This window comes from Eucyclogobius newberryi, unplaced genomic scaffold (assembly GCF_026437365.1).
Source record: "Eucyclogobius newberryi isolate DKJ021-1_F unplaced genomic scaffold, fEucNew1.0.hap1 SCAF_14, whole genome shotgun sequence".
In the NCBI taxonomy this organism is placed as follows: Eukaryota; Metazoa; Chordata; class Actinopteri; order Gobiiformes; family Gobiidae; genus Eucyclogobius; species Eucyclogobius newberryi.
The window spans coordinates 35,097,680-35,124,197 of record NW_027315768.1 but is presented as its reverse complement, the minus strand read 5'-3'; the positions used below and the strand labels follow the sequence as shown (position 1 = coordinate 35,124,197).

Genomic DNA, 26,518 nt, shown 5'->3' with positions numbered 1-26,518 from the left:
CGGGGCGGACAGACGGAGGTGTGGCTGCCATTCTGCGCCGACGGTCGAGCAAGAAGGTCGAAGCGTCTGCGCGAGGCTCCACTCACTTTTTGAACCCTTTCGTTCACAAAGCTAACGTATAACCTCATTTTATCTGCACTTTACGCCGTCGTCGCGTTTATCGTTTAGTCGCGTTTTCAGCCGTAAACGTCGGGTCAGCGTCAGATCACGACCGGGCGTCGCCAACGGGCAAAGCGCGACCTCGTTCAGTTTGTACGTTTTGCGTGCGGGAGGCGGAGTCGACGGACGGTCTCCATGCTCGTTCTGCTCGTGCCATTGCAGCTCCGTTTCCATGCCGACAGCCGACAACATTCACATGCAACGCCATTCCACATCTGAACACGCGGTTAAACACGAAAAAGGTCAGGACAAAGGTCAGTGACGACGGAAGGCAAAGGTCACGGGCGACGGGAGGTTTACCCTGAGAGTCGGCAGAGGCTCCACAAACTGGACGACAAACACGTTTAGAAACGATTCACTCAAAGTTAAGAAGTCGTTATCTGTGCAAACACCGCACCTGCTCCTTGTTGCAATTGGCTGGAGACGGCGCTGGGCGTGGCCACTTCTGCAGCGTCCTCGCTCAGATCTGTAAAACACGGCAGCACAAAGTCAAACGGGCGACTGAACCTGAGTCAGGTCCTGAGCGGCCCCGGCCCCAAAGCGGCCCCGGCCCCGAGCGGCCCCGGCCCCGAGCGGCCCCAGTGAGGAAAGAGAGTGTGAGTCAGGGACAATATGAGGCTGATGGCCCTTTAAAGCACTGATAGTAACAAAGAAGTTTAGTTTCTGTTGAAAGCTACAACACCTTTTCATCAGGAGGTTCATGTTTCATTATCTTCAAATGATGTGGAAAAATGTCACCTTTGAATTTGGACCTTTGGATTTGAAAATATTTGTCCAGAAGGTCGTACAAGGTCAATGTAAGACCAGAAGGTCGTACAAGGTCAATGTAAGACCAGAAGGTCGTACAAGGTCAATGTAAGACCAGAAGGTCGTACAAGGTCTTTTACATTTTTATAAATTGCATTGTATTTTTATTTTATTTTCTTTCATTGTGTTTTAAACACTGTAAAACACTTTGAATTACAGTTTGTATGAATTGTGCTTTGTAAATAAATGTTATTTGAAGGTGAATTTGTCATTTTTAATTTTAAAACTGAGAAAAACACACTGTAAATATAAACTGCAAAATCCAGTCACTGAAATTCAGAATAAAACAATTTTATAATGATTTTGAGGTCGTTTTAACGTTCTTATTTGACAAAGTTGAATCTCTTTTGAAGCGTGACACATGAGCGGTTTGTTCAGCAGGGGGCAGTGTGAGACCACAGGGCTAGTGTGAGACCACAGGGCTAGTGTGAGACCACAGGGCAGTGTGAGACCACAGGGCTAGTGTGAGACCACAGGGCAGTGTGAGACCACAGGGCAGTGGGAGACCACAGGGCTGGTGTGAGACCATAGGGCAGTGTGAGACCACAGGGCTAGTGTGAGACCACAGGGCAGTGTGAGACCACAGGGCAGTGTGAGACCACAGGGCTAGTGTGAGACCACAGGGCAGTGTGAGACCACAGGGCAGTGTGAGACCACAGGGCAGTGTGAGACCACAGGGCAGTGTGAGACCATAGGGCTGTGTGAGACCACAGGGCAGTGTGACACCACAGGGCAGTGTGAGACCACAGGGCAGTGTGAGACCACAGGGCAGTGTGAGACCACAGGGCTAGTGTGAGACCACCGGGCTGTGTGAGACCACAGGGCTGTGTGAGACCACAGGGCAGTGTGAGACCACAGGGCAGTGTGAGACCACAGGGCTAGTGTGAGACCATAGGGCTGTGTGAGACCACAGGGCAGTGTGACACCACAGGGCAGTGTGAGACCACAGGGCAGTGTGAGACCACAGGGCAGTGTGAGACCACAGGGCTAGTGTGAGACCACCGGGCTGTGTGAGACCACAGGGCTGTGTGAGACCACAGGGCAGTGTGAGACCACAGGGCTAGTGTGAGACCACAGGGCAGTGTGAGACCACAGGGCTGTGTGAGACCACAGGGCAGTGTGAGACCACAGGGCTGTGTGAGACCACAGGGCTGTGTGAGACCACAGGGCAGTGTGAGACCACAGGGCAGTGTGAGACCACAGGGCTGTACCTGAGGGCGGGATCAGCAGTTTGCAGGGCAGGGCCAGTGGAGTGATGGTGTGCTGATACACCAGAGCCGACAGACAGCCTGGAGCACAAATATACATGAATATACATACAAATATACATGAATGTACATGAATATACACAAAAATACATAAATATACACAAATATACATGAAACACATGAATGTACATGCATATACACAAATATACACAAATATACACAGATATACATGAATATAAACACACAAGAAATTCCAACATTCAATTTTATCAATGTAACTGACCGAAGTAGGGCTCGTTGGGGCAGCCTTTGAGTTTGACTCCTTTGGGACTACTCTCGATCAGGAAGTGCCTGACCAGCTCATTACTCGAGTCACCTGCAAAACACAAGAGTGAGACCGGAATCAACCACAGAACCTGATGCTTTTACAGGGCCAGAGGCGACATTAGGGCCGAATCTGCACCTCACTTCCATACAGATGTGTCAGAGGTGACATTAGGGCCTTAGGGTCATACGGACCTTTCTTGCTGGGGTGCACGGTGGGCGGAGGCGACGCCACCTTCATGGCCAGTCCATACGCTCCTTTAAACGAGTGACTGTCCCGGATCACAAAGGCCCCGGGCTCCTTCTCGCGCAGCAGGCCGATGGCTGAAACGGGGCAGAGTTCACACTTCAGTGAATATGTCACAGGTCAGAAGGATCAGGCACGTTAGTTTGGCCTGGTTCAAGTCTGGGCCTGTCCACATGAAACAAAAACTGTCACAAAGTCCAATATCTTCTATGTCAGTATAAATAAACACAAGTATTTTTTCATAATAGTTTGTGGTTTGACATTTGTGGATCATTATCACAACACATTTCCCATTTCAGTTACAGACCAAAATTCAGTTTTTTAAGGTTAGACCTGAAAGAGTCGACACTAATTAGCGTTCTATAAACATTTGCTGTAATTAGGCCCTTTTCATGTCTTTAAGATTGTCATACGCTGTTGTAGAAACGTCTGGGTTGATTAATGACCTATTACATTGGGATTTGACGTTGTTTGGATTCACAACAGATCCAGGACCCAGGAGAGTCCTGTGCAGCTTTCATATTAGCTTATATTTGTAAAGTTAATATTTTCCACAAATGTTGAAGTTACCACTGGACAGAATTCAACACACTCTGCATTGTATTTGCCTCTACAAACTTTTCCGTCCGTTTGAGCCGAGCCAAAAGCGTGTAAACGAAGGCCAAACAGGACTTTTCTGTTTCCAGTGACATGACAAGGCTCAACGAGAGATCCGAGTGCACATGTTTCTAATGTGGGCCATGTGTCTGGACCAGAGCCGCTGTGAAGGGCCCACAGAGAGTGATGTCATCCAGGGACACACAACTGTTCAAGAGGGTCAGTACTGAGGTCTGGCATCGAGTCCTGGGTCAGTACTGAGGTCTGGCATCGAGTGCTGGGTCAGTACTGAGGACTGGCATCGAGTCCTGGGTCAGTACTGAGGTCTGGCATCGAGTCCTGGGTCAGTACTGAGGTCTGGCATCGAGTCCTGGGTCAGTACTGAGGACTGGCATCGAGTCCAGGGTCAGTACTGAGGTCTGGCATCGAGTCCTGAGGTCTGGCATCGAGTCCTGGGTCAGTACTGAGGTCTGGCATCGAGTCCTGAGGTCTGGCATCGAGTCCTGGGTCAGTACTGAGGTCTGACATTGAGTCTTGGGTCAGTACTGAGGTCTGGCATCGAGTACTGGGTCAGTACTGAGGTCTGGCATCGAGTCCTGGGTCAGTACTGAGGTCTGGCATCGAGTCCTGGGTCAGTACTGAGATCTGGCACCGAGTCCTGGGTCAGTACTGAGGTCTGGCATCGAGTCCTGGGTCAGTACTAAGGTCTGGCACAGAGTCCTGGGTCAGTACTGAGGTCTAGCATCGAGTCCTGGGTCAGTACTAAGGTCTGGCATCGAGTCCTGGGTCAGTACTGAGGTCTGGAACCGAGTCCTGGGTCAGTACTGAGGTCTAGAATCGAGTCCTGGGTCAGTACTGAGGTCTGGCATCGAGTTCTAGGTCAGCACTGAGGTCAGGCAACGAGTCCTGGCATCGAGTCCTGGGTCAGTACTGAGGTCTAGCATTGAGTCCTGGGTCGGTACTGAGGTCTGGTATCGAGTCCTGAGGTCTGGCATCGAGTCCTGGGTCAGTACTGAGGTCTGGCATCGAGTCCTGGGTCAGTACTGAGGTCTGACATCGAGTCTTGGGTCAGTACTGAGGTCTGGCACCGAGTCCTGGGTCAGTACTGAGGTCTAGCATCGAGTCCTGGGTCAGTACTGAGGTCAGGCACCGAGTCTTGGGTCAGTACTGAGGTCAGGCATCGAGTCCTGAGGTCTGGCATCGAGTCCTGGGTCAGTACTGAGGTCTGACATTGAGTCTTGGGTCAGTACTGAGGTCTGGCATCGAGTCCTGGGTCAGTACTGAGGTCTGGCATCGAGTCCTGGGTCAGTACTGAGGTCTGGCATCGAGTCCTGGGTCAGTACTGAGATCTGGCACCGAGTCCTGGGTCAATACTGAGGTCTGGCATCGAGTCCTGGGTCAGTACTGAGGTCTGGCACAGAGTCCTGGGTCAGTACTGAGGTCTAGCATCGAGTCCTGGGTCAGTACTAAGGTCTGGCATCGAGTCCTGGGTCAGTACTGAGGTCTGGCACCGAGTCCTGGGTCAGTACTGAGATCTAGCATCGAGTCCTGGGTCAGTACTGAGGTCTGGCATCGAGTTCTAGGTCAGCACTGAGGTCAGGCAACGAGTCCTGGCATCGAGTCCTGGGTCAGTACTGAGGTCTGGCATTGAGTCCTGGGTCAGTACTGAGGTCTGGTATCGAGTCCTGGGTCAATACTGAGGCATGGCACCGAGTCTTGGGTCAGTACTGAGGTCTGGCATTGAGTCCTGGGTCAGTACTGAGGTCTGACATCGAGTCCTGGGTCAGTACTGAGGTCTGGCATCGAGTCCTGGGTCAGTACTGAGGTCTGGCATCGAGTCCTGGGTCAGTACTGAGGTCTGGCATCGAGTCCTGGGTCAGTACTGAGGTCAGACATTGAGTCCAGGGTCAGTACTGAGGTCTGGCATCGAGTCCTGAGGTCTGGCATCGAGTCCTGGGTCAGTACTGAGGTCTGGCATCGAGTCCTGAGGTCTGGCATCGAGTCCTGGGTCAGTACTGAGGTCTGACATTGAGTCTTGGGTCAGTACTGAGGTCTGGCATCGAGTCCAGGGTCAGTACTGAGGTCTGGCATCGAGTCCTGGGTCAGTACTGAGTCTGGCATCGAGTCCTGGGTCAGTACTGAGGTCTGGCATCGAGTCCTGGGTCAGTACTGAGGTCTGGCATCGAGTCCTGGGTCAGTACTGAGGTCTGGCATCGAGTCCTGGGTCAGTACTGAGGTCAGACATTGAGTCCAGGGTCAGTACTGAGGTCTGGCATCGAGTCCTGAGGTCTGGCATCGAGTCCTGGGTCAGTACTGAGGTCTGGCATCGAGTCCTGAGGTCTGGCATCGAGTCCTGGGTCAGTACTGAGGTCTGACATTGAGTCTTGGGTCAGTACTGAGGTCTGGCATCGAGTCCAGGGTCAGTACTGAGGTCTGGCATCGAGTCCTGGGTCAGTACTGAGGTCTGGCATCGAGTCCTGGGTCAGTACTGAGATCTGGCACCGAGTCCTGGGTCAGTACTGAGGTCTGGCATCGAGTCCTGGGTCAGTACTGAGGTCTGGCACAGAGTCCTGGGTCAGTACTGAGGTCTAGCATCGAGTCCTGGGTCAGTACTAAGGTCTGGCATCGAGTCCTGGGTCAGTACTGAGGTCTGAAACCGAGTCCTGGGTCAGTACTGAGGTCTAACATCGAGTCCTGGGTCAGTATTGAGGTCTGGCATCGAGTTCTAGGTCAGCACTGAGGTCAGGCAACGAGTCCTGGCATCGAGTCCTGGGTCAGTACTGAGGTCTAGCATTGAGTCCTGGGTCGGTACTGAGGTCTGGTATCGAGTCCTGGGTCAGTACTGAGGTCTGGCATCGAGTCCTGGGTCAGTACTGAGGTCTGGCACAGAGTCCTGGGTCAGTACTGAGGTCTAGCATCGAGTCCTGGGTCAGTACTAAGGTCTGGCATCGAGTCCTGGGTCAGTACTGAGGTCTGAAACCGAGTCCTGGGTCAGTACTGAGGTCTAACATCGAGTCCTGGGTCAGTACTGAGGTCTGGCATCGAGTTCTAGGTCAGCACTGAGGTCAGGCAACGAGTCCTGGCATCGAGTCCTGGGTCAGTACTGAGGTCTAGCATTGAGTCCTGGGTCGGTACTGAGGTCTGGTATCGAGTCCTGGGTCAGTACTGAGGTCTGACATCGAGTCTTGGGTCAGTACTGAGGTCTGGCACCGAGTCCTGGGTCAGTACTGAGGTCTAGCATCGAGTCCTGGGTCAGTACTGAGGTATGGCACCGAGTCTTGGGTCAGTACTGAGGTCAGGCATCGAGTCCTGAGGTCTGGCATTGAGTCCTGGGTCAGTACTGAGGTCTGACATTGAGTCTTGGGTCAGTACTGAGGTCTGGCATCGAGTCCTGGGTCAGTACTGAGGTCTGGCATCGAGTCCTGGGTCAGTACTGAGGTCTGGCATCGAGTCCTGGGTCAGTACTGAAATCTGGCACCGAGTCCTGGGTCAGTACTGAGGTCTGGCATCGAGTCCTGGGTAAGTACTGAGGTCTGGCACAGAGTCCTGGGTCAGTACTGAGGTCTAGCATCGAGTCCTGGTTCAGTACTAAGGTCTGGCATCGAGTCCTGGGTCAGTACTGAGGTCTGGCACCGAGTCCTGGGTCAGTACTGAGGTCTAGCATCGAGTCCTGGGTCAGTACTGAGGTCTGGCATCGAGTTCTAGGTCAGCACTGAGGTCAGGCAACGAGTCCTGGCATCGAGTCCTGGGTCAGTACTGAGGTCTAGCATTGAGTCCTGGGTCAGTACTGAGGTCTGGTATCGAGTCCTGGGTCAATACTGAGGCATGGCACCGAGTCTTGGGTCAGTACTGAGGTCTGGCATTGAGTCCTGGGTCAGTACTGAGGTCTGACATCGAGTCCTGGGTCAGTACTGAGGTCTGACATCGAGTCCTGGGTCAGTACTGAGGTCTGGCATCGAGTCCTGGGTCAGTACTGAGGTCTGGCATCGAGTCCTGGGTCAGTACTGAGGTCTGGCATCGAGTCCTGGGTCAGTACTGAGGTCAGACATTGAGTCCAGGGTCAGTACTGAGGTCTGGCATCGAGTCCTGAGGTCTGGCATCGAGTCCTGGGTCAGTACTGAGGTCTGGCATCGAGTCCTGAGGTCTGGCATCGAGTCTTGGGTCAGTACTGAGGTCTGGCATCGAGTCCAGGGTCAGTACTGAGGTCTGGCATCGAGTCCAGGGTCAGTACTGAGGTCTGGCATCGAGTCCTGGGTCAGTACTGAGGTCTGGCATCGAGTCCTGGGTCAGTACTGAGATCTGGCACAGAGTCCTGGGTCAGTACTGAGGTCTGGCATCGAGTCCTGGGTCAGTACTGAGGTCTGGCACAGAGTCCTGGGTCAGTACTGAGGTCTAGCATCGAGTCCTGGGTCAGTACTAAGGTCTGGCATCGAGTCCTGGGTCAGTACTGAGGTCTGGCACCGAGTCCTGGGTCAGTACTGAGGTCTAGCATCGAGTCCTGGGTCAGTACTGAGGTCTGGCATCGAGTTCTAGGTCAGCACTGAGGTCAGGCAACGAGTCCTGGCATCGAGTCCTGGGTCAGTACTGAGGTCTAGCATTGAGTCCTGGGTCAGTACTGAGGTCTGGCATCGAGTCCTGGGTCAGTACTGAGGTCTGACATCGAGTCTTGGGTCAGTACTGAGGTCTGGCACAGAGTCCTGGGTCAGTACTGAGGTCTAGCATCGAGTCTTGGGTCAGTACTGAGGTATGGCATCGAGTCTTGGGTCAGTACTGAGGTCAGGCATCGAGTCCTGAGGTCTGGCATCGAGTCCTGGGTCAGTACTGAGGTCTGGCATCGAGTCCTGGGTTAGTACTGAGGTCTGGCATCGAGTCCTGGGTCAGTACTGAGGTCAGACATTGAGTCCAAGGTCAGTACTGAGGTCTGGCATCGAGTCCTGAGGTCTGGCATCGAGTCCTGGGTCAGTACTGAGGTCTGGCATCGAGTCCTGGGTCAGTACTGAGGTCTGACATTGAGTCTTGGGTCAGTACTGAGGTCTGACATCGAGTCCTGGGTCAGTACTGAGGTCTGGCATCGAGTCCTGGGTCAGTACTGAGGTCTGGCATCGAGTCCTGGGTCAGTACTGAGATCTGTCACCGAGTCCTGGGTCAGTATTGAGGTCTGGCATCGAGTCCTGGGTCAGTACTGAGGTCTGGCACAGAGTCCTGGGTCAGTACTGAGGTCTAGCATCGAGTCCTGGGTCAGTACTAAGGTCTGGCATCGAGTCCTGGGTCAGTACTGAGGTCTGGCACCGAGTCCTGGGTCAGTACTGAGGTCTGGCATCGAGTTCTAGGTCAGCACTGAGGTCAGGCAACGAGTCCTGGTATCGAGTCCTGGGTCAGTACTGAGGTCTGGTATCGAGTCCTGGGTCAATACTGAGGCATGGCACCGAGTCTTGGGTCAGTACTGAGGTCTGGCATCGAGTCCTTTGTCAGTACTGAGGTCTGACATCGAGTCTTGGGTCAGTACTGAGGTCTGGCACCGAGTCCTGGGTCAGTACTGAGGTCTAGCATCGAGTCCTGGGTCAGTACTGAGGTATGGCACCGAGTCTTGAGTCAGTACTGAGGTCAGGCATCGAGTCCTGGGTCAGTACTGAGGTCAGGCATCGAGTCTTGGGTCAGTACTGAGGTATGGCACCGAGTCTTGGGTCAGTAGTGAGGTCTGGCATCGAGTTCTAGGTCAGCACTGAGGTCAGGCAACGAGTCCTGGCATCGAGTCCTGGGGCAGTACTGAGGTCTAGCATTGAGTCCTGGGTCAGTACTGAGGTCTGGTATCGAGTCCTGGGTCAATACTGAGGCATGGCACCGAGTCTTGGGTCAGTACTGAGGTCTGGCATTGAGTCCTGGGTCAGTACTGAGGTCTGGCATCGAGTCCTGGGTCAGTACTGAGGTCTGACATCGAGTCTTGGGTCAGTACTGAGGTCTGGCACCGAGTCCTGGGTCAGTACTGAGGTCTAGCATCGAGTCCTGGGTCAGTACTGAGGTCTAGCATTGAGTCCTGGGTCAGTACTGAGGTCTGGTATCGAGTCCTGGGTCAATACTGAGGCATGGCACCGAGTCTTGGGTCAGTACTGAGGTCTGGCATTGAGTCCTGGGTCAGTACTGAGGTCTGGCATCGAGTCCTGGGTCAGTACTGAGGTCTGACATCGAGTCTTGGGTCAGTACTGAGGTCTGGCACCGAGTCCTGGGTCAGTACTGAGGTCTAGCATCGAGTCCTGGGTCAGTACTGTGGTATGGCACCGAGTCTTGGGTCAGTACTGAGGTCAGGCATCGACTCCTGGGTCAGTACTGAGGTCAGGCATCGAGTCTTGGGTCAGTACTGAGGTATGGCACCGAGTCTTGGGTCAGTACTGAGGTCTAGCATCGAGTCCTGGGTCAGTACTGAGGTCTGGCAACGAGTCCTGGGTTGGATTTGTTTTCTTGTCTTGGTTTGGACCGGTTAAAACCTGGTTTAGACCGGTTTAAGACCTGGTTTAGACCGGTTTAAGACCAGTCCTGTAATAAATCAGGTTTGGATATCGGTTGGACCTGATTAAGCTCAATGTTTGATATTGGTTCATATCCTTGGCTCAAATTCTGATTTAGTCCTGTTCCAGATCTTGATTTAGTCCTGGTTTAGTCCGGATTTAGCCCCAGTTCTGGTCTTAACATAGTCCTGGATTTAGTCCGGGTTCAGCTCAGCGGGAAATATTTTATAGTAGTCTTTTCAATGTTTTTCTAACTAAAAAAAGCAAATTCAATGGCTAAATTTGGACTAAAAAACAGCCAAATACTATTACTTGTCAACATTAAGACTGGTTCAGATCCTGGTTCAGTTCAAACACAAAAACGTGGTTCGGATGATGTCATTCTCACGAAAACCACATGATTCGGATTGAAATGAGATCACGTCAAACAGACGCGGAGCAGAAGCGACTCCGGATTACACAAGTTTAACTCGATTAGAAAGACAATGGAGCCGTTCATAAATATTCTGCCAAAGCGCCACATGAGTCTTTTTATCTGTGGGCGTGTCCCTCTGTGCGGCTCCGGTAAACAAACGCGCGTACGGCTGTATATAGTGCAGTACAAATATTTTGAAATAAAAGGGTTTTCTGTCTTAATAGTGATGTATTTGTGTGAGGTTTTGAGGTCCACATGGGTCACAGTGCGATGGTCTCACCCTGGTCTCTGGAGATGTCCGGTTTGTACCAGAACTTGGACGTGTCCTGGACAAACTTCACGTTCAGACGACTCTCAGGACTGCCATCTACAGGACGCAGAGGGGACATGTTTAGAAGGACAATGTACTAGCAACAATCACGTCAATTAAATAAATTGATTCACTTTTAGTGCCTTTAAAAGTTTGTAATTTATTACATCCTAAATTCAGCAAAAGTGAAGTGGAACATAATGTAATTGTATTTGAAAAAAGTGGGATTAACCTCAGAATATCACAACATATGCTAAATCCAGGCGAGTCTTGTCGAAGTAAAAGCCCTCAGACACATGATGACCTCAGAGCTGCTTAAACACATTTAACTGGACAAACGCACAGACATGTCGACCCCACAATAGCTTTTTGGAAGCTCAAATTGCATTTTGAAGCTTAAAAACTATATTTTTCTACCATGAAATTCAAAGTGATGCCTTATTTTTGCTGTAAATACTTGAAATCATGAGCAGATCTGGTGTCGCCTCCTCCCAGAGCATTTCAAAGCAGAACATTTGGACCGGATTAAAGTCCCTGTGATGGTTAAATGTATTTTCAGGATGTTTGAAATGTCCGTCGTTGCCCCCTGCTGCGACATGGACCCCAAGACAGATTTGACAATGTGAAATGTTTTTGTACATGATTATAGGGTCTTATTATGATAAAGAAAGAAAAATAAGACTTTACATCTGTTCTGACAATGTATTTTCACAAGGGAGCAGCAGGGGGCGCTCTATCTACCTTTAAAGTGACTATAACCTGCTCCTTACCAAACATGTGGAACCTGGAGAAGTCGGAGAGCGTGTGGAAGTACCCCTGCCCCGTCGGCATCCCCGTCGGCGTGGCCCCTTCCCTCGCCCCCGCCGGCCCCCCGCTGCTCCGGCCGTTCAGGGTGTTGTAGGACGCGGCGACGCCGGGCCGGTCGCCGCTGGACATGCGCCTCTTCTCCGGGAGCAGCGGCATGAAGCCCCCCTGCGGTGGCCCGTCCTGCAGCGTGGCCGGGGACGACGGGGGGAAGCTGGGGGTGGGCGGGCCCTGGTACCCGGACGAGCTGCTCTGCCGGGACAGGTTGCCGTGGCGATCGGGGTCAGGGGTCGTGTAGCCGCTGTGCAGAGGATGGCGCTCCAGACTCGGACTTCTCTGAGAGACCTGAGACCGAGAGACGAGATGGTTTGTGTAAAAGAGGGAGCAACTGAAGGTGTGAGGTTTGTGTAAAAGATGGAGCAACTGAAGGTGTGAGGTTTGTGTAAAAGAGGGAGAAACTGAAGGTGTGAGGTTTGTGTAAAAGAGGGAGAAACTGAAGGTGTGAGGTTTGTGTAAAAGATGGAGCAACTGAAGGTGTGAGGTTTGTGTAAAAGATGGAGCAACTGAAGGTGTGAGGTTTGTGTAAAAGAGGGAGCAGGTCTCATTCATATTTGTGATGATATATTCACACTTCCTCACTCACCTGTGAAATGGAGGGATGCCTCCCCAGGACGGGGCTGCTCTGGAGCTGCTGCCTCCCCAGGACGGGGCTGCTCTGGAGCTGCTGCCTCCCCAGGACGGGGCTGCTCTGGAGCTGCTGCCCGAAGGAGCCCTGCCTGGTCAGGACGGGACTCCTCTGACTGCCCTGAGAAGGCCGGCGCACAAACACGGGACTTACGCCCCGCCCCGTGTCCACCCCATTGGCCTGCGCTGCCTGGAGGAGCGGGTGCAGAGCCGGGACCTGCCTGTGCACAGAGTGAGGGCTGCCCTGGCTCGCCGCGGCGCCGTACGGGTCACAGCTCGGCGCGCCCGGGTCGGAGAAGGCTCCCGGGACGACGTTGTGTCCCAGGTACGACAGAGCGGGGGAGGCGGGGCCGGGATACGAGGGTCCGAGCGTGGAGTCGAGGTAGGAGGGGCCCTGGTGGAGGTACGGGATGGGCATGCTGCCGGGCGGGTGCGTCGGGGTGTACGTGGGCGTGTAGCTCGGCGTGTAGCTGGGCGTGTAGCTGGGTGTGTAGCTCGGCGTGTAGCTGGGCGTGTAGCTCGGCGTGGGCGTCTGGTAGTAACTCTCTGTGGTTTGGGAGCGAAAACCAGAGTCTGTGGTGGGACGGGACGGAGCGCTCAGGACGCTCTCGACTGAAGGAAGCTCCCTGCGAGACAAGAACCAGAACTCAAGTCCAACGACCCGACTAATGTGGATCCACACAAGAACCAGAACTCCAAAGACTGGACTATACGAGAAGGCTTTTTACGATAAGGCTTTCATGTACTGTGATATCGATATTATTGCGATATTTGCCACATTTTGCCACAATAATTTCCGTGACATAAACAAACACGTTCAAGCCATAACGTATTAGTCAAAATAAAACATTTAGAGAGACAAAACTGTGACTAAATCAAGTTTAATTCAGACAAAATCTGAAAATCAAGAATAAAAACAGTACAATTCTGTCAGATGGAGGTCTTCTGTGTTATTGTTTCATATTTAGTTTAAATATTGCGATATCGTTACTTTTGCGGCAGTAATCCATATAAAAGTAACACAATAGTTTGGTAACACTTTATAATAAAAACACCTTAATAATAAAGCATTAACGTCACTTCATAATGAGCAAATAGTTTATTCAGAATGCGTCATTAGTAACTTAAGTCTTTGTTCATGTTTTATTAAGGCTAATTAACTTAACTGATTAACTCATTTTCAGTTTTAAAAAAAGCCATGTTAATCTTAAATGTGCTTTTCTGCTAGAGGAATGTTCCACAGTATGGCATTAAACTTATCCATGCGTTTAAAGCCGTATGACTCACCCGTGGGTGCTCTGAATGGGGCTGCTGCTGGACAGAGGCGGGTTCAGACAGTGGGAGGGGCTGTGCGTGGGCTCAGTGCTGCCCCCTGCGGGGCTCGCGCGTATACCCTTCTCTGATTGGCTGCTGGGCTGTGGAGGACAGAAGGGGGTGTGGCATCAGATCAGCGTCATCGCGTACGAAAATATGACCCGATCGCACCTGTGGAATTAAATGTTGGCGTTCCAAAACGGGGCTGCGGGGTTTGTCATCACTCTGCTGCGATTGGCTGACGGGCGGGGCTTTAGCGACGCCCTCCTCTGATTGGCCCGCGCGGTGTGCTTTGGCCGCAGTGTCTGTAGCGTCCACCGGGGGGCTGACGCCTGTAGGAGACGAGGGAGGCTCCGGTCCTGCTGCTGCGGCCGATCGAGCCACTGACTCGACGTAACTCCTGGGAGCTGCGAACGAGAGAGACATCAAGCAAAGTCCACAAACCCTTCTGAGAGCGCTCGGATAATAATGAACATGAAGAACGCTGGGTTTATCGTTGATGCGACGAAACTGCTGCACTTGAAACTGAAATGGACAAAACTAACTCAGATGAGGTGGTTTTAATGTCAACGTGGAGACGGTTTTGACTCTTGTGACCAAACGTAACTTTACCTCCAACTGCATCATTCTCATCTTCAGCAACGAGAAACAGTCAGACAGAAGACACAAGTGAAACAGTCAGACATAAGACACAATAAGACACAGGTGAAACAGTCAGACAGAAGACACAGGTGAAACAGTCAGACAGAAGACACAATAAGACACAGGTGAAACAGTCAGACAGAAGACACAGGTGAAACAGTCAGACAGAAGACACAATAAGACACAAGTGAAACAGTCAGACAGAAGACACAGGTGAAACAGTCAGACAGAAGACACAATAAGACACAGGTGAAACAGTCAGACAGAAGACACAGGTGAAACAGTCAGACAGAAGACACAATAAGACACAGGTGAAACAGTCAGACAGAAGACACAGGTGAAACAGTCAGACAGAAGACACAATAAGACACAGGTGAAACAGTCAGACAGAAGACACAGGTGAAACAGTCAGACAGAAGACACAATAAGACACAGGTGAAACAGTCAGACAGAAGACACAGGTGAAACAGTCAGACAGAAGACACAATAAGACACAGGTGAAACAGTCAGACAGAAGACACAGGTGAAACAGTCAGACAGAAGACACAATAAGACACAGGTGAAACAGTCAGACAGAAGACACAGGTGAAACAGTCAGACAGAAGACACAATAAGACACAGGTGAAACAGTCAGACAGAAGACACAGGTGAAACAGTCAGACAGAAGACACAATAAGACACAGGTGAAACAGTCAGACAGAAGACACAGGTGAAACAGTCAGACAGAAGACACAAATGAAACAGTCGGACAGAGGACTGTGAGAGCGCACACAGGTCACGTGTTACGGTCGTGCGCTGAAGATGGCGCTGAATCCCAAATGCTAAATCAAATAAAACAGAAACTAAAGGCGTGGTCACCTGCTCCGATCTGGTTGAGCAGGATCTCGGCCGGATTGTGAGGCTTCAGACCCAGAGCTGACAGAGGAGTCTTGGCCAGTCCTGGAGGAGAACGACCTGTCAATCAAACAAATGCCAATCAAACAAATGACAATCATTTCAATCCATTCGTTCTGATGGATATCCCGGGCAGACAGGGAGCAGAGGATCAGACACAGAGTACAAAGAGTACACAGAGTACGCAGAGTACACAGAATACACAGCGTACACAGCGTACACAGCGTACACAGAGTACACAGAGTACACAGAGTACACAGCGTACACAGAGTACACAGAGTACACAAAGTACACAGAGTACACAGCGTACACAGAGTACACAGAGTACACAGCGTACACAGAGTACACAGAGTACACAGAGTACAGAGAGTACACAGAGTACAGAGAGTACACAGAGTACACAGAGTACACAGCGTACACAGAGTACACAGAGTACACAGCGTACACAGAGTACACAGAGTACAAATCGTACACAGAGTACACAGCGTACACAGCGTACACAGAGTACACATCGTACACAGAGTACACAGAGTACACAGCGTACACAGAGTACACAGCGTACACAGAGTACACAGAGTACAAATTGTACACAGAGTACACAGCGTACACAGCGTACACAGAGTACACAGAGTACACAGAGTACAAATCGTACACAGAGTACACAGCGTACACAGCGTACACAGAGTACACATCGTACACAGAGTACACAGCGTACACAGAGTACACAGAGTACACAGAGTACACAGCGTACACAGAGTACACAGCGTACAGAGTACACAGAGTACACAGAGTACACAGAGTACACAGCGTACACAGAGTACACAGCGTACACAGAGTACACAGCGTACACAGAGTACACAGAGTACACAGAGTACACAGCGTACACAGAGTACACAGCGTACACAGAGTACACAGCGTACACAGAGTACACAGCGTACGCAGAGTACACAGCGTACACAGAGTACACAGAGTACACAGAGTACACAGCGTACACAGCGTACACAGAGTACACAGAGTACACAGAGTACACAGAGTACAGAGAGTACACAGAGTACACAGAGTACACAGCGGTCGCAGGGTCGGAGGAGGAGCCCATGCCCGGTGCTCAGGTGCAGCAAAAACATGCACAAAACCAGTGACACAAAAGTACACACAGTGTGAAGTACCAGGATGTGGACGCAGCAGAAAACAGGCTCAGAGACGTCACATGGTTCAAATATGAGCAAAATCTGAACATTTTTACATAAACTAGTATTGGAGTATTATAGTATTTCACTTTGAGATTGTGCAGAGGCATTTAAAGCTGCACCGTGTCACTTTTGTGGCAGAGGCTTTTTCTGCTCGTTTCCATAGAAATGAGAGATCGACTGATCAGGATATTTTAGAATCCAAATCAGCCCATGGCCGATAAATAGGTCCAACTTTGACTATTTCCCTTGAAAAATATGATTTGAAACGACCAAAAACTCAGCCCACTGTTTCACTCAAATATAAGTGGCTCTTTCCAGAACATGTCATGTCACATTTAGTCTGGTATAATTGATCGTGTAATCCGTGTAAACACTGAGGCTATAACCCCCGCGTCTGGAAAAGCCCACACACAGATTACGAAGCGGCTTTTCCCGGATTAGACCGGCGCTGGGTTTTAGACAACAAACGACGAGAAGATCATCCAACGTTCTGAGCTCGTTTGTGTCTTCACGTTTGGCCCGTCACATGACACAGAGTCTTAAAAGACCCAGGCAGATGTTGCAAATGTCTGTTGCCATGCCAAAGCAGTGCAGGGCGATGGTGGTGGTGGAGGGAAGGGTCACTCGGGACGGGGCGGGGTCTTTTGGGACTTACCACACGCTGCAAACTACTTCTGTCCTTTAGACGCGAACGGTCTAATCCCCTTTTTCTACTTGAGGTTCAAAATGACCTCTCTGTTCACTGGCCAGTAGAGACAATGGTCTAAAATCTACGCTCTATTTTCTTCCAGAGCGGGACGAATTGTTCCGAGTTGATTACCGTATTTTCTGGACTGTAAGTTGCACCTTTTTTCATAGTTTTGGCCTGGGACCCTTACTCCAGAGTGATTCATTATTTTCACACTGGTAACCACATTTCACAACCACAAGAGGGCGCTCTAGGCTCTGAGCAATGCAGAAGAAGAATCTGCACTTCCTCTCCCTCTGGAGTTTGTGGAGTTGTTTAGAAGTGACACAGAAGAAGAAGAATTCAGTGGATTTAGTGATTTGGGGTAAAACTGATGCTTTGCTAAACTTGTTAGCATGTTCTTTATGCTATAGTTATCTGAATAACTGTTCATATGTTACGTTAACATACCAGACACTTACCACAGTTCTGTCTGTGCCTCATGTAGCTGAAGGTGTTAGCGTTAGCATACGTCATGTAGCTGAAGGTGTTAGCGTTAGCATACGTCATGTAGCTGAAGTCGTCTTACCGGAGATCGTCACGTTATCCCGGCGCAATACTGACCTAACCTAATACTGATGTGCAATTCTGTCATATGTGCAATTACTGTGAAATTCATGTGCAATCTATGTGCTGTCGTGACACATATTCATGTGCAATTACACATATTCACATGCAATGGTATTTATTTATTTATTTGTCTATGGGAGTTTTTATTTATTTATAGGAGATCTTCTACTGAAAGTGTTTTTCAGACTTCCTATAAGTGATCTGTTCTTCTGTATCTACCTCTGTATCTACCTGCGTTGCACCAATGAAATTTCCCCATGTGGGACAATAAAGGAATATCTTATCTTAAGGTGTTAGCGTTAGCATACGTACACCTGTTCACCATGTTCTCTAATCTGTTATTATTTTAAACGGCATTTCAAGATTAAACGTCTGTTTTTGTTCTTGGATTTTATCAAACAAATTTCCCCAAAATGCGACTTATATATGTTTTTTTCTTCTTTATTATGTATTTTTGGCTGACGTTATAGGGTATAAACATGACTCATATCGTATTTTGATCATCTCTACTGTTAGCTGGACTATGCAGACTCTAAAACGCAAATGGAAATAAAGTTTTATCACAAAAATAGAGGCATTATCTGTCAAAAAAGAGTAAACAACTTAAATATTCTCCATCTATAAGACTTCAATCACCATATTTGGACCTTAAAGTGGTGACATAACGCTTTGAGCAGTCGACTCCTGAACTAATCGTTAGTTGCGGCCGTAAAACTCATGATTTAATTCACTTGAACCCAAAATGGTCTTGTTCGATCTGTATTTTGTGAGTCAATGATGTGCGCCCTCGGCCAGCAGGTGGCGCACTTACACAGGTTGAAGTAGGGGGTTTGCGGTGACACGGGGAAGGCTGGGGTTTGGGGTAACACCTCACCACCGACAGAAGGGGGCGCCGTCTCCAGCTCCTCGAAGGCCTCGCGGTAGCTGTGCATGTGTCTCTGCTCCAACACAAGATACATCATCACATTAAGAGTTTGAAACGTTTGGTCGAGGTAAACTAACCGTTTTTTATTTGAAACTTTATAAACCAAGTAAAATATAAAATAGAATCAAAAAAGTCACCCAGATGTTTTTAATACATTATAATTTGATATGTTTATAGATTTTAATATAATCATGTCAAAGTAATTGGTTGGAAAATGTATTGGACCCATCTCCTGGTCAAGACCTAAACTGGACCCATCTCCTGGTCAAGACCTAAACTGGACCCATCTCCTGGTCAGGACCTAAACTGGACCCATCTCCTGGTCAAGACCTAAACTGGACCCATCTCCTGGTCAGGACCTAGACTGGACCCATCTCCTGGTCAAGACCTAAACTGGACCCATCTCCTGGTCAAGACCTAAACTGGACCCATCTCCTGGTCAGGACCTAGACTGGACCCATCACCTGGTCGGGACCTAGACTGGACCTAGACTGGACCCATCGCCTGGTCAGGACCTAGACTGGACCCATCTCCTGCTCAGGACCTAGACTGGACCCATCGCCTGGTCGGAACCTAGACTGGACCTAGAATGGACCCATGTCCTGGTCAGGACCTAGACTGGATCCATCTCCTGCTCAGGACCTAGACTGGACCCATCTCCTGGTCAGGACCTAGACTGGACCCATCTCCTGGTCAGGACCCATCTCCTGGTCAGGACCTAGACTGGACCCATCTCCTGGTCAGGACCTAGGCTGGACCTAGACTGGACCCATCTCCTGGTCAGGACCTAGACTGGACACATCGCCTGGTCGGGACCTAGACTGGACCTAGACTGGACCCATCTCCTGGTCAGGACCTAGACTGGACCCATCTCCTGGTCAGGACTTAGACTGGACCCATTTCCTGGTCAGGACCTAGACTGGACCCATCTCCTGGTCAGGACCCATCTCCTGGTCAGGACCTAGACTGGACCCATTTCCTGGTCAGGACCTAGACTGGACCCATCTCCTGCTCAGGACCTAGATTGGACCCATCTCGTGGTCAGGACCCATCTCGTGGTCAGGACCCCGCTGGAGCCAGTGTGAGTCACCTCTTTGGGCCGTCCTCCCGGGTTGAGGGCGAGGGCGTTGACAAACTCGGGGGAGACACAACGCACGGGCGAGCGCAGGGGGAAGTCCTCGGGGCCCTCGGGGCTCTCGGGCCGGGCGTCCGAGGGCAGTCTGCGGGCGCTCGCCTGCAGAGGGTCCTCCAGAGACGCCGCTCTGGCCTGAACTCCTGAAAACACACGGCGAGCATCAGTCCCGGCTCATGAGAAGAGACGTGTGTGAAAGAGGGCGGAGAGTGGGCGGTTTGTAGACATTCAGCAAAGCGTCGTCTAAAGGATGTGCGTCAAAACAGTCAAGAAACACCACATTTAAAGGAGCACTATGTCACTTTTCTGGTGGAGGGTCCGCCATATGTTTGCCATATTATTATTTATGGTTATTTAGGGCTTAAATTCAGTCGTTATGTCGGCAGTCGACCGGTCAAACAATTGTTTCTATTGAACGTTGAGACTTTTTAAATACATTATCAACCAAATAAATGTTGAAATATGAAGACTGAAGGCGTCTACATCGAGAATATTTATGAATAAAGTGTGATATTGTTGAAAATCACGTATATTATGTTCTTCTTCTTTGACATTTTGATTTAGCAATGCCACTGTCTTTGTGATCTTTTCAACAATAACCCTCGTTTTAAAGAAACAGACCGTGTGTAAACCACCAGGAGTTATATAGTGCACCTTTAAGACACTTTTACACCTTTAACATATACAATTCTCACAATCAAACATGGACAATACTCGACAGATGTGACGAACAGTCAAGCAGAAGACAAATCAACAGCCACAAACACAACTTTCTAACAACAGACGGCGCCAAGATGGTTTCGCCTCAAACTGGACACAATAATTCAAATCAAACTCTCTGACCGCTGATAAACCATGTGACAGTTCGTTACCGCTAAAAGTAAGTTTTTTACTAAAACGTGAGAATCAAATCGAAATCAAAACTGTGACTGAAGAAGAAGAAGAAAATCGTGATATTGTGTTCAGATATCGTTCCCGCTACAACCGCTCATCTCCACCTGGTGACATCATCAGGTGGTGATCCAGACGAGCTCCTTTGTGTTTTTAAACTCCTTCCACCTTCACCGGGCTCTAGTTTTTTTCACTACGAAGCTAACTGATGTCGATGCTAGCAGCTACTAGTTTAGCCGTCGTACTTTTAAATGCGCTGCACCTGATTTTTACCGTCTTAAATTCAAAGAGTTCATTTGAAGCGGTTTGCGGTGGTCCAAACGCACATTTAGAGTCCAAATCATTCACCACGGTGAGTTTTTGCACGCGTTTCGCCACTTTTCGAAGCCAGAGCGGAGTTTTGCTAACACTAACTAGCATGCTAACAGCGCGGCCGCCTGCCTTCCCGGTTACGCTGCGTTCACGGTGTCCTCGAGGACTCGCAAACGTGTATTTACGAGTTGAAAAATGCACAAGAACGCTCGCACGAGTCGGGGAAAAGAACGCATAACTCGACTTCCGCACACGTTGGCGGCTGTGCTAGCAAAGTGTTCACGTTTGACGGCGTATGTTTCACAATGACCAGGATTACGGTCTGGTTCAGGGAAAGGTTATTCTCAGAGCATCAGATTTGTGAAAGAAAAAACAAACGTTAACTTTAGGTACAATAATGCTAACCGTTTGAGGACGCCAACAACAACAAATCTCACTGGTTAGCTTTGTTAAACGCTGTTAAAATGGAGGCAGTGATTTTATTTCCGATGTCGATATTTGGTCTTTGAATCGCTGTCGAAATCCAATAGCAACAGAAAGCAGGTAAACGTTTTTTTAAAATACTTCAAGCAAGTCAATTACCATAACGCAATGCTAATGCTATATGCTATGTTATTTTGACTCCCATTAGAGTCATTTTACAACAGCAAAACATTGTAAAATAAACTCAGTGACGAGATTTAGCAGGTTTTGAGTTTTAAAACATGGTTCACGCAACAATATTTACTTTAAGTTTGTAAAAATATGTTCTGTGTTCTCAAAATGGCTGGTTACGTATCGGATCATTATCGGAGTGTGAATAAAAAGCTCTTGAACATTAGCTTCAGGCAGCAGCTCTCACTCCGAGCTTCTTTTATGATATGTCTGTACTTTCCGCTGTGCACTCAAACATATCGGTGTTTCCTGAATTCCCACGACATTAGTACTTGTACTTTTACTGCTACTATGAGGCCCCGTATAACTTTAGAGCCGGTGTATATTTTCTACATAAATAGCTTGTTCTTGGCTCCAAACTCGATGTTGTCATCTCTAAAAACATTACGTTCCCTCTCCCTCCCTCTCCCTCGTACACCTCACACTGAGAAACAGATGTACCCACAATGCACCGCTCCACAACACCGCCACCGCCCCGTCGCCTCGGAAACGGCTGATGTTTTCCAGCTGCTCGTGCTCCGGGCAGTGAATCCGCTCAGAGGGTGAATTTAGGTTCATTAGCAGCATCACTAACCCACGTTTTACGGCGATATATTCCAGAGGACACTCGCCCAGACACAGAGAGAACATGCAGACTCGACTGGTCACGAATACTTCAAGGCACTCGAGCGTTAACCGGCACAACGTCACACAGAGAGCACAAGCAGAACCAGCTCCAAAACCAAAGTCCACTGCACTCCACAGAACCACAGAGAACACAAGCAACACCAGCTCCAAAGCCAAAGTCCACTGCACTCCACAGAACCACAGAGAGCACAAGCAACACCAGCTCTAAAGCCAAAGTCCACTGCACTCCACAGAACCACAGAGAGCACAAGCAAAACACCAGCTCTAAAGCCAAAGTCCACTGCACTCCACAGAACCACAGAGAGCACAAGCAAAACCAGCTCTAAAGCCAAAGTCCACTGCACTCCACAGAACCACAGAGAGCACAAGCAAAACCAGCTCTAAAGCCAAAGTCCACTGCACTCCACAGAACCACAGAGAGCACAAGCAACACCAGCTCTAAAGCCAAAGTCCACTGCACTCTACAGAACCACAGAGAGCACAAGCAACACCAGCTCTAAAGCCAAAGTCCACTGCACTCCACAGAACCACAGAGAGCACAAGCAACACCAGCTCTAAAGCCAAAGTCCACTGCACTCCACAGAACCACAGAGAGCACAAGCAACACCAGCTCTAAAGCCAAAGTCCACTGCACTCTACAGAACCACAGAGAGCACAAGCAACGCCAGCTCTAAAGCCAAAGTCCACTGCACTCCACAGAACCACAGAGAGCACAAGCAACACCAGCTCTAAAGCCAAAGTCCACTGCACTCCACAGAACCACAGAGAGCACAAGCAACACCAGCTCTAAAGCCAAAGTCCACTGCACTCCACAGAACCACAGAGAGCACAAGCAACACCAGCTCTAAAGCCAAAGTCCACTGCACTCCACAGAACCACAGAGAGCACAAGCAACACCAGCTCTAAAGCCAAAGTCCACTGCACTCTACAGAACCACAGAGAGCACAAGCAACGCCAGCTCTAAAGCCAAAGTCCACTGCACTCCACAGAACCACAGAGAGCACAAGCAACACCAGCTCTAAAGCCAAAGTCCACTGCACTCCACAGAACCACAGAGAGCACAAGCAACACCAGCTCTAAAGCCAAAGTCCACTGCACTCCACAGAACCACAGAGAGCACAAGCAACACCAGCTCTAAAGCCAAAGTCCACTGCACTCCACAGAACCACAGAGAGCACAAGCAACACCAGCTCTAAAGCCAAAGTCCACTGCACTCCACAGAACCACAGAGAGCACAAGCAACACCAGCTCTAAAGCCAAAGTCCACTGCACTCCACAGAACCACAGAGAGCACAAGCAACACCAGCTCTAAAGCCAAAGTCCACTGCACTCCACAGAACCACAGAGAGCACAAGCAACACCAGCTCTAAAGCCAAAGTCCACTGCACTCTACAGAACCACAGAGAGCACAAGCAACACCAGCTCTAAAGCCAAAGTCCACTGCACTCGACAGACCACAGAGAGCACAAGCAACACCAGCTCCAAAGCCAAAGTCCACTGCACTCCACAGACAAACCCCAGAGAGAGTGAGAGCGGCGAGCGTCCGGCAACGGCGAGGACGAGGCCGCCATGTTGGCAATCTGGACACGAGCCGAGAACTCTGGGTAAAAAGATGAACCGTGAGAGAGGGAAGGAAACGGAACCAGAGAGAAGGACACAGGAAGAGAGGGTAGGAAACAGGAAGAGAGAAGGAAACAGGAAGAGAAAGAAGGACACAGGAAGAGAGAGAAGGAAACAGGAAGAGAAAGAAGGACACAGGAAGAGATAAGGAAACAGGAAGAGAGAGAAGGAAACTAAACGGGAAGAGAAAGAAGCAAACGGGAAGAGAGGCACGGAAACAGAAAGAGAGGGAAGGAAACGGGAAGAGAGAGAAGGAAACGGGAAGAGAGAGAAGGAAACGGGAAGAGAAAAAAGGACATGGGAAGAGAGAGAAGGACACGGGAAGAGAGAGAAGGAAACGGGAAGAGAGAGAAGGAAACCGGAAGAGAGAAAAGGACACGGGAAGAGAGAAAAGGACATGGGAAGAGAGAGAAGGACACAGGAAGAGAGAGAAGGAAACGGGAAGAAAGAGAAGGAAATGGGAAGAGAGAGAAGGACACAGGAAGAAAGAGAAGGTGACAGGAAGAGAGAGAGACGCAAATGGGAAGAGATAGAAGGAAACAGGAAGAGAGAGAAGGACACGGGAAGAGAGAGAAGGAAACAGGAAGAGAGGGAAGGAAACGGGTGGAGAAAGAAGAAAACAGGAAGAGAGAGAGAAGGAAATGGGAAGTGAGAGAAGGAAACGGGAAGAGAGAGAAGGAAACAGGAAGAGAGAGAGAAGGAAACGGGAAGAGAGAGAAGGAAACAGGAAGAGAGAGAGAAGGAAACGGGAAGAGAGAGAAGGAAACGGGAAGAGAAAGAAGGAAACGGGAAGAGAGAGAAGGACACAGGAAGAAAGAGAAGGAAACAGGAAGAGAGAGAAGGGAACGGGAAGAGAGAGAAGGAAACAGGAAGAGAGAGAGACGCAAATGGTAAGAGATGGAAGGAAACAGGAAGAGAGAGAAGGACACGGGAAGAGAGAGAAGGAAACAGGAAGAGAGAGAGACGCAAATGGTAAGAGATGGAAGGAAACAGGAAGAGAGAGAAGGACACGGGAAGAGAGAGAAGGAAACAGGAAGAGAGGGAAGGAAACGGGTGGAGAAAGAAGGAAACAGGAAGAGAGAGAGAAGGAAATGGGAAGTGAGAGAAGGAAACGGGAAGAGAGAGAAGGAAACAGGAAGAGAGAGAGAAGGAAACGGGAAGAGAGAGAGAAGGAAACAGGAAGTGAGAAAAGGAAACGGGAAGAGAGCGAAGGAAACGGGAAGAGAGAGAAGGAAACAGGAAGAGAGAGAGAAGGAAACGGGAAGAGAGAGAAGGAACGGGAAGAGAGAGAAAAGGAAACGGGAAGAGAGAGGAAGGGAACAGGAAGACAGAAAAGGAAACGGAAAGAGAGAGAAGGAAACGGGAAGAGAGAGAAGGAAACGGGAAGAGAGAAAAGGACATGGGGAGAGACAGAAGGAAACGGGAAGAGAGAGAAGGAAACGGGAAGAGAGAGACGGACATGGGAAGAGAGAGAAGGACATAGGAAGAGAGAGAAGGATATAGGAAGAGAGAGAAGGACATAGGAAGAGAGAGAAGGAAACAAGAAGAGCAAGAGAAGGAAACAGGAAGAGAGAGAAGGGAACGGGAAGAGAGAGAAATAAAAAGTCCCATAACTTGTCCCATAATGCACCTCTTCCCAGCATTTTTACCTGCCACTCTCTGCTTCACCAGTCCCTCCACGTTGAAGACCTCCTCCGGCTCCGCCCCTCCCGCCTGCAGTGCCCCCGGACCACCACTCGGCGGCTCCGGGACCTCAGCCGGCTCGGACGCGCTCGACAGATAACCCCGCTCCGCTTCCGGGACTTGTTTCGGCTCGGGCGTACTCCGCTTTCCCGGCGTCGCCTCCGAATCCCCGGCAAACGTTCCGCTCGGACACGCCCCGTCTGCCGCCAAACTCGGCCGGGACTGCGTCTGCGAAAAGGACGGCTGCGCGGTGACAACGACGACGGTTTGCGGCGGAACGCTTTGGGACTTTGGCGCGGCGTTCCCCGGCTCCAGATCTAGCATTAGCATGTTTAGCGTCTGGATGGACTGCTCGATTTCCTGCTGCGACGCGGAGCTACGGCGCGGGAACTGCGTTAAACTGTGGCTGTGGCTCGGCATCACCAGATGAGACGGACTGAAAACGATTCCCTCAGTGACGGGTTCTTCCGTGACGCCGAATTTCTGCCAGACGTTTAGCCCTCGTTGAACCGCCTCCCTGCTGCTCGTCGTCCGTGCCGGCGCCGGCGGTTGCGGCGCCGTCTCCGCCCCGAAGGACTGCGACCGGTACAGGCTCCCGTTCTGAGTCGACGCGCGGTCGCCGGCCGATCGCGGCGTCTCGCCGGGCTTTTCTGACGCGGTCCGCTCCAGATACATCACGTGATCTTGCCCGTCGACATCGCTCTCCGGTTGGAAGTACAATTCCGCCGGCGTCGCGCGGTCGTCCAGGGAGGAAAACGTCCCGAGACTGTCCACGCTGTTGCCTTCTTGACTTGTCGGCAACTCGTCGTCCAAAATGTCGGTCTCCCGGTCTATCCCGACGCTGCCGTGCCCGTTCACGTGGATCTGCGCCGGGACGAGGTGCAGCATGGCGCCGCCGCTGCTAGCGTTAGCCGTCGACAAATACGGCTGCCTGTGCATGGGCCCTTCCAGCCCGCTCAGCAGTTGCTCCAGCTCTTGCTTCTCTTGCGGGCTTATGGGGCGCTGGGCGGGAGCGGCCGGCGGGACGTCGCTTCGAAGGCTCACGGCGGCGGGCGGCGCTGCGGCGTTCTCATCGGTGCGGTCGGTTTTGATGGACGCCGTGGAGTTGCCGGAGTCGCTGCTCACCGAGAGGGCCTGGTCCACCGACGGTTGGGCCGCGGACGGGGGGACGATGCCGTTGGACGTCACCGGGGGGTCGAGCGAGTCTTTTTTGCGGACTTTGGCGTAGAGGCTGCCGTCGAGGGGCCCCTGGGTGTGGACCACGTCTGCGGAAACAGGG

The 26,518-nt window shown here is 50.5% G+C and overlaps 1 protein-coding gene across 1 annotated transcript in view; it reads right to left on the bottom strand.

The window, feature by feature from the left end:
• LOC140360027 (tensin-1-like) overlaps nucleotides 1-26,518 on the bottom strand; it is a 204,157-nt gene that overhangs the window by 5,278 nt on the left and 172,361 nt on the right. The window contains exons 18-34 of the mRNA XM_072445325.1: nucleotides 25,206-26,504; nucleotides 23,453-23,536; nucleotides 19,411-19,595; nucleotides 18,207-18,333; nucleotides 14,873-14,968; nucleotides 13,544-13,779; nucleotides 13,346-13,473; nucleotides 12,565-12,684; nucleotides 12,136-12,504; nucleotides 12,018-12,069; nucleotides 11,341-11,719; nucleotides 10,541-10,627; nucleotides 2,694-2,822; nucleotides 2,458-2,550; nucleotides 2,178-2,255; nucleotides 557-625; nucleotides 460-486 (exon numbers count right to left, since the gene is read on the bottom strand). Coding sequence (XP_072301426.1) covers nucleotides 460-486; nucleotides 557-625; nucleotides 2,178-2,255; nucleotides 2,458-2,550; nucleotides 2,694-2,822; nucleotides 10,541-10,627; nucleotides 11,341-11,719; nucleotides 12,018-12,069; nucleotides 12,136-12,504; nucleotides 12,565-12,684; nucleotides 13,346-13,473; nucleotides 13,544-13,779; nucleotides 14,873-14,968; nucleotides 18,207-18,333; nucleotides 19,411-19,595; nucleotides 23,453-23,536; nucleotides 25,206-26,504 — 3,558 coding nt within the window. The remainder of the gene's footprint in view (nucleotides 1-459; nucleotides 487-556; nucleotides 626-2,177; nucleotides 2,256-2,457; nucleotides 2,551-2,693; nucleotides 2,823-10,540; nucleotides 10,628-11,340; nucleotides 11,720-12,017; nucleotides 12,070-12,135; nucleotides 12,505-12,564; nucleotides 12,685-13,345; nucleotides 13,474-13,543; nucleotides 13,780-14,872; nucleotides 14,969-18,206; nucleotides 18,334-19,410; nucleotides 19,596-23,452; nucleotides 23,537-25,205; nucleotides 26,505-26,518) is intronic.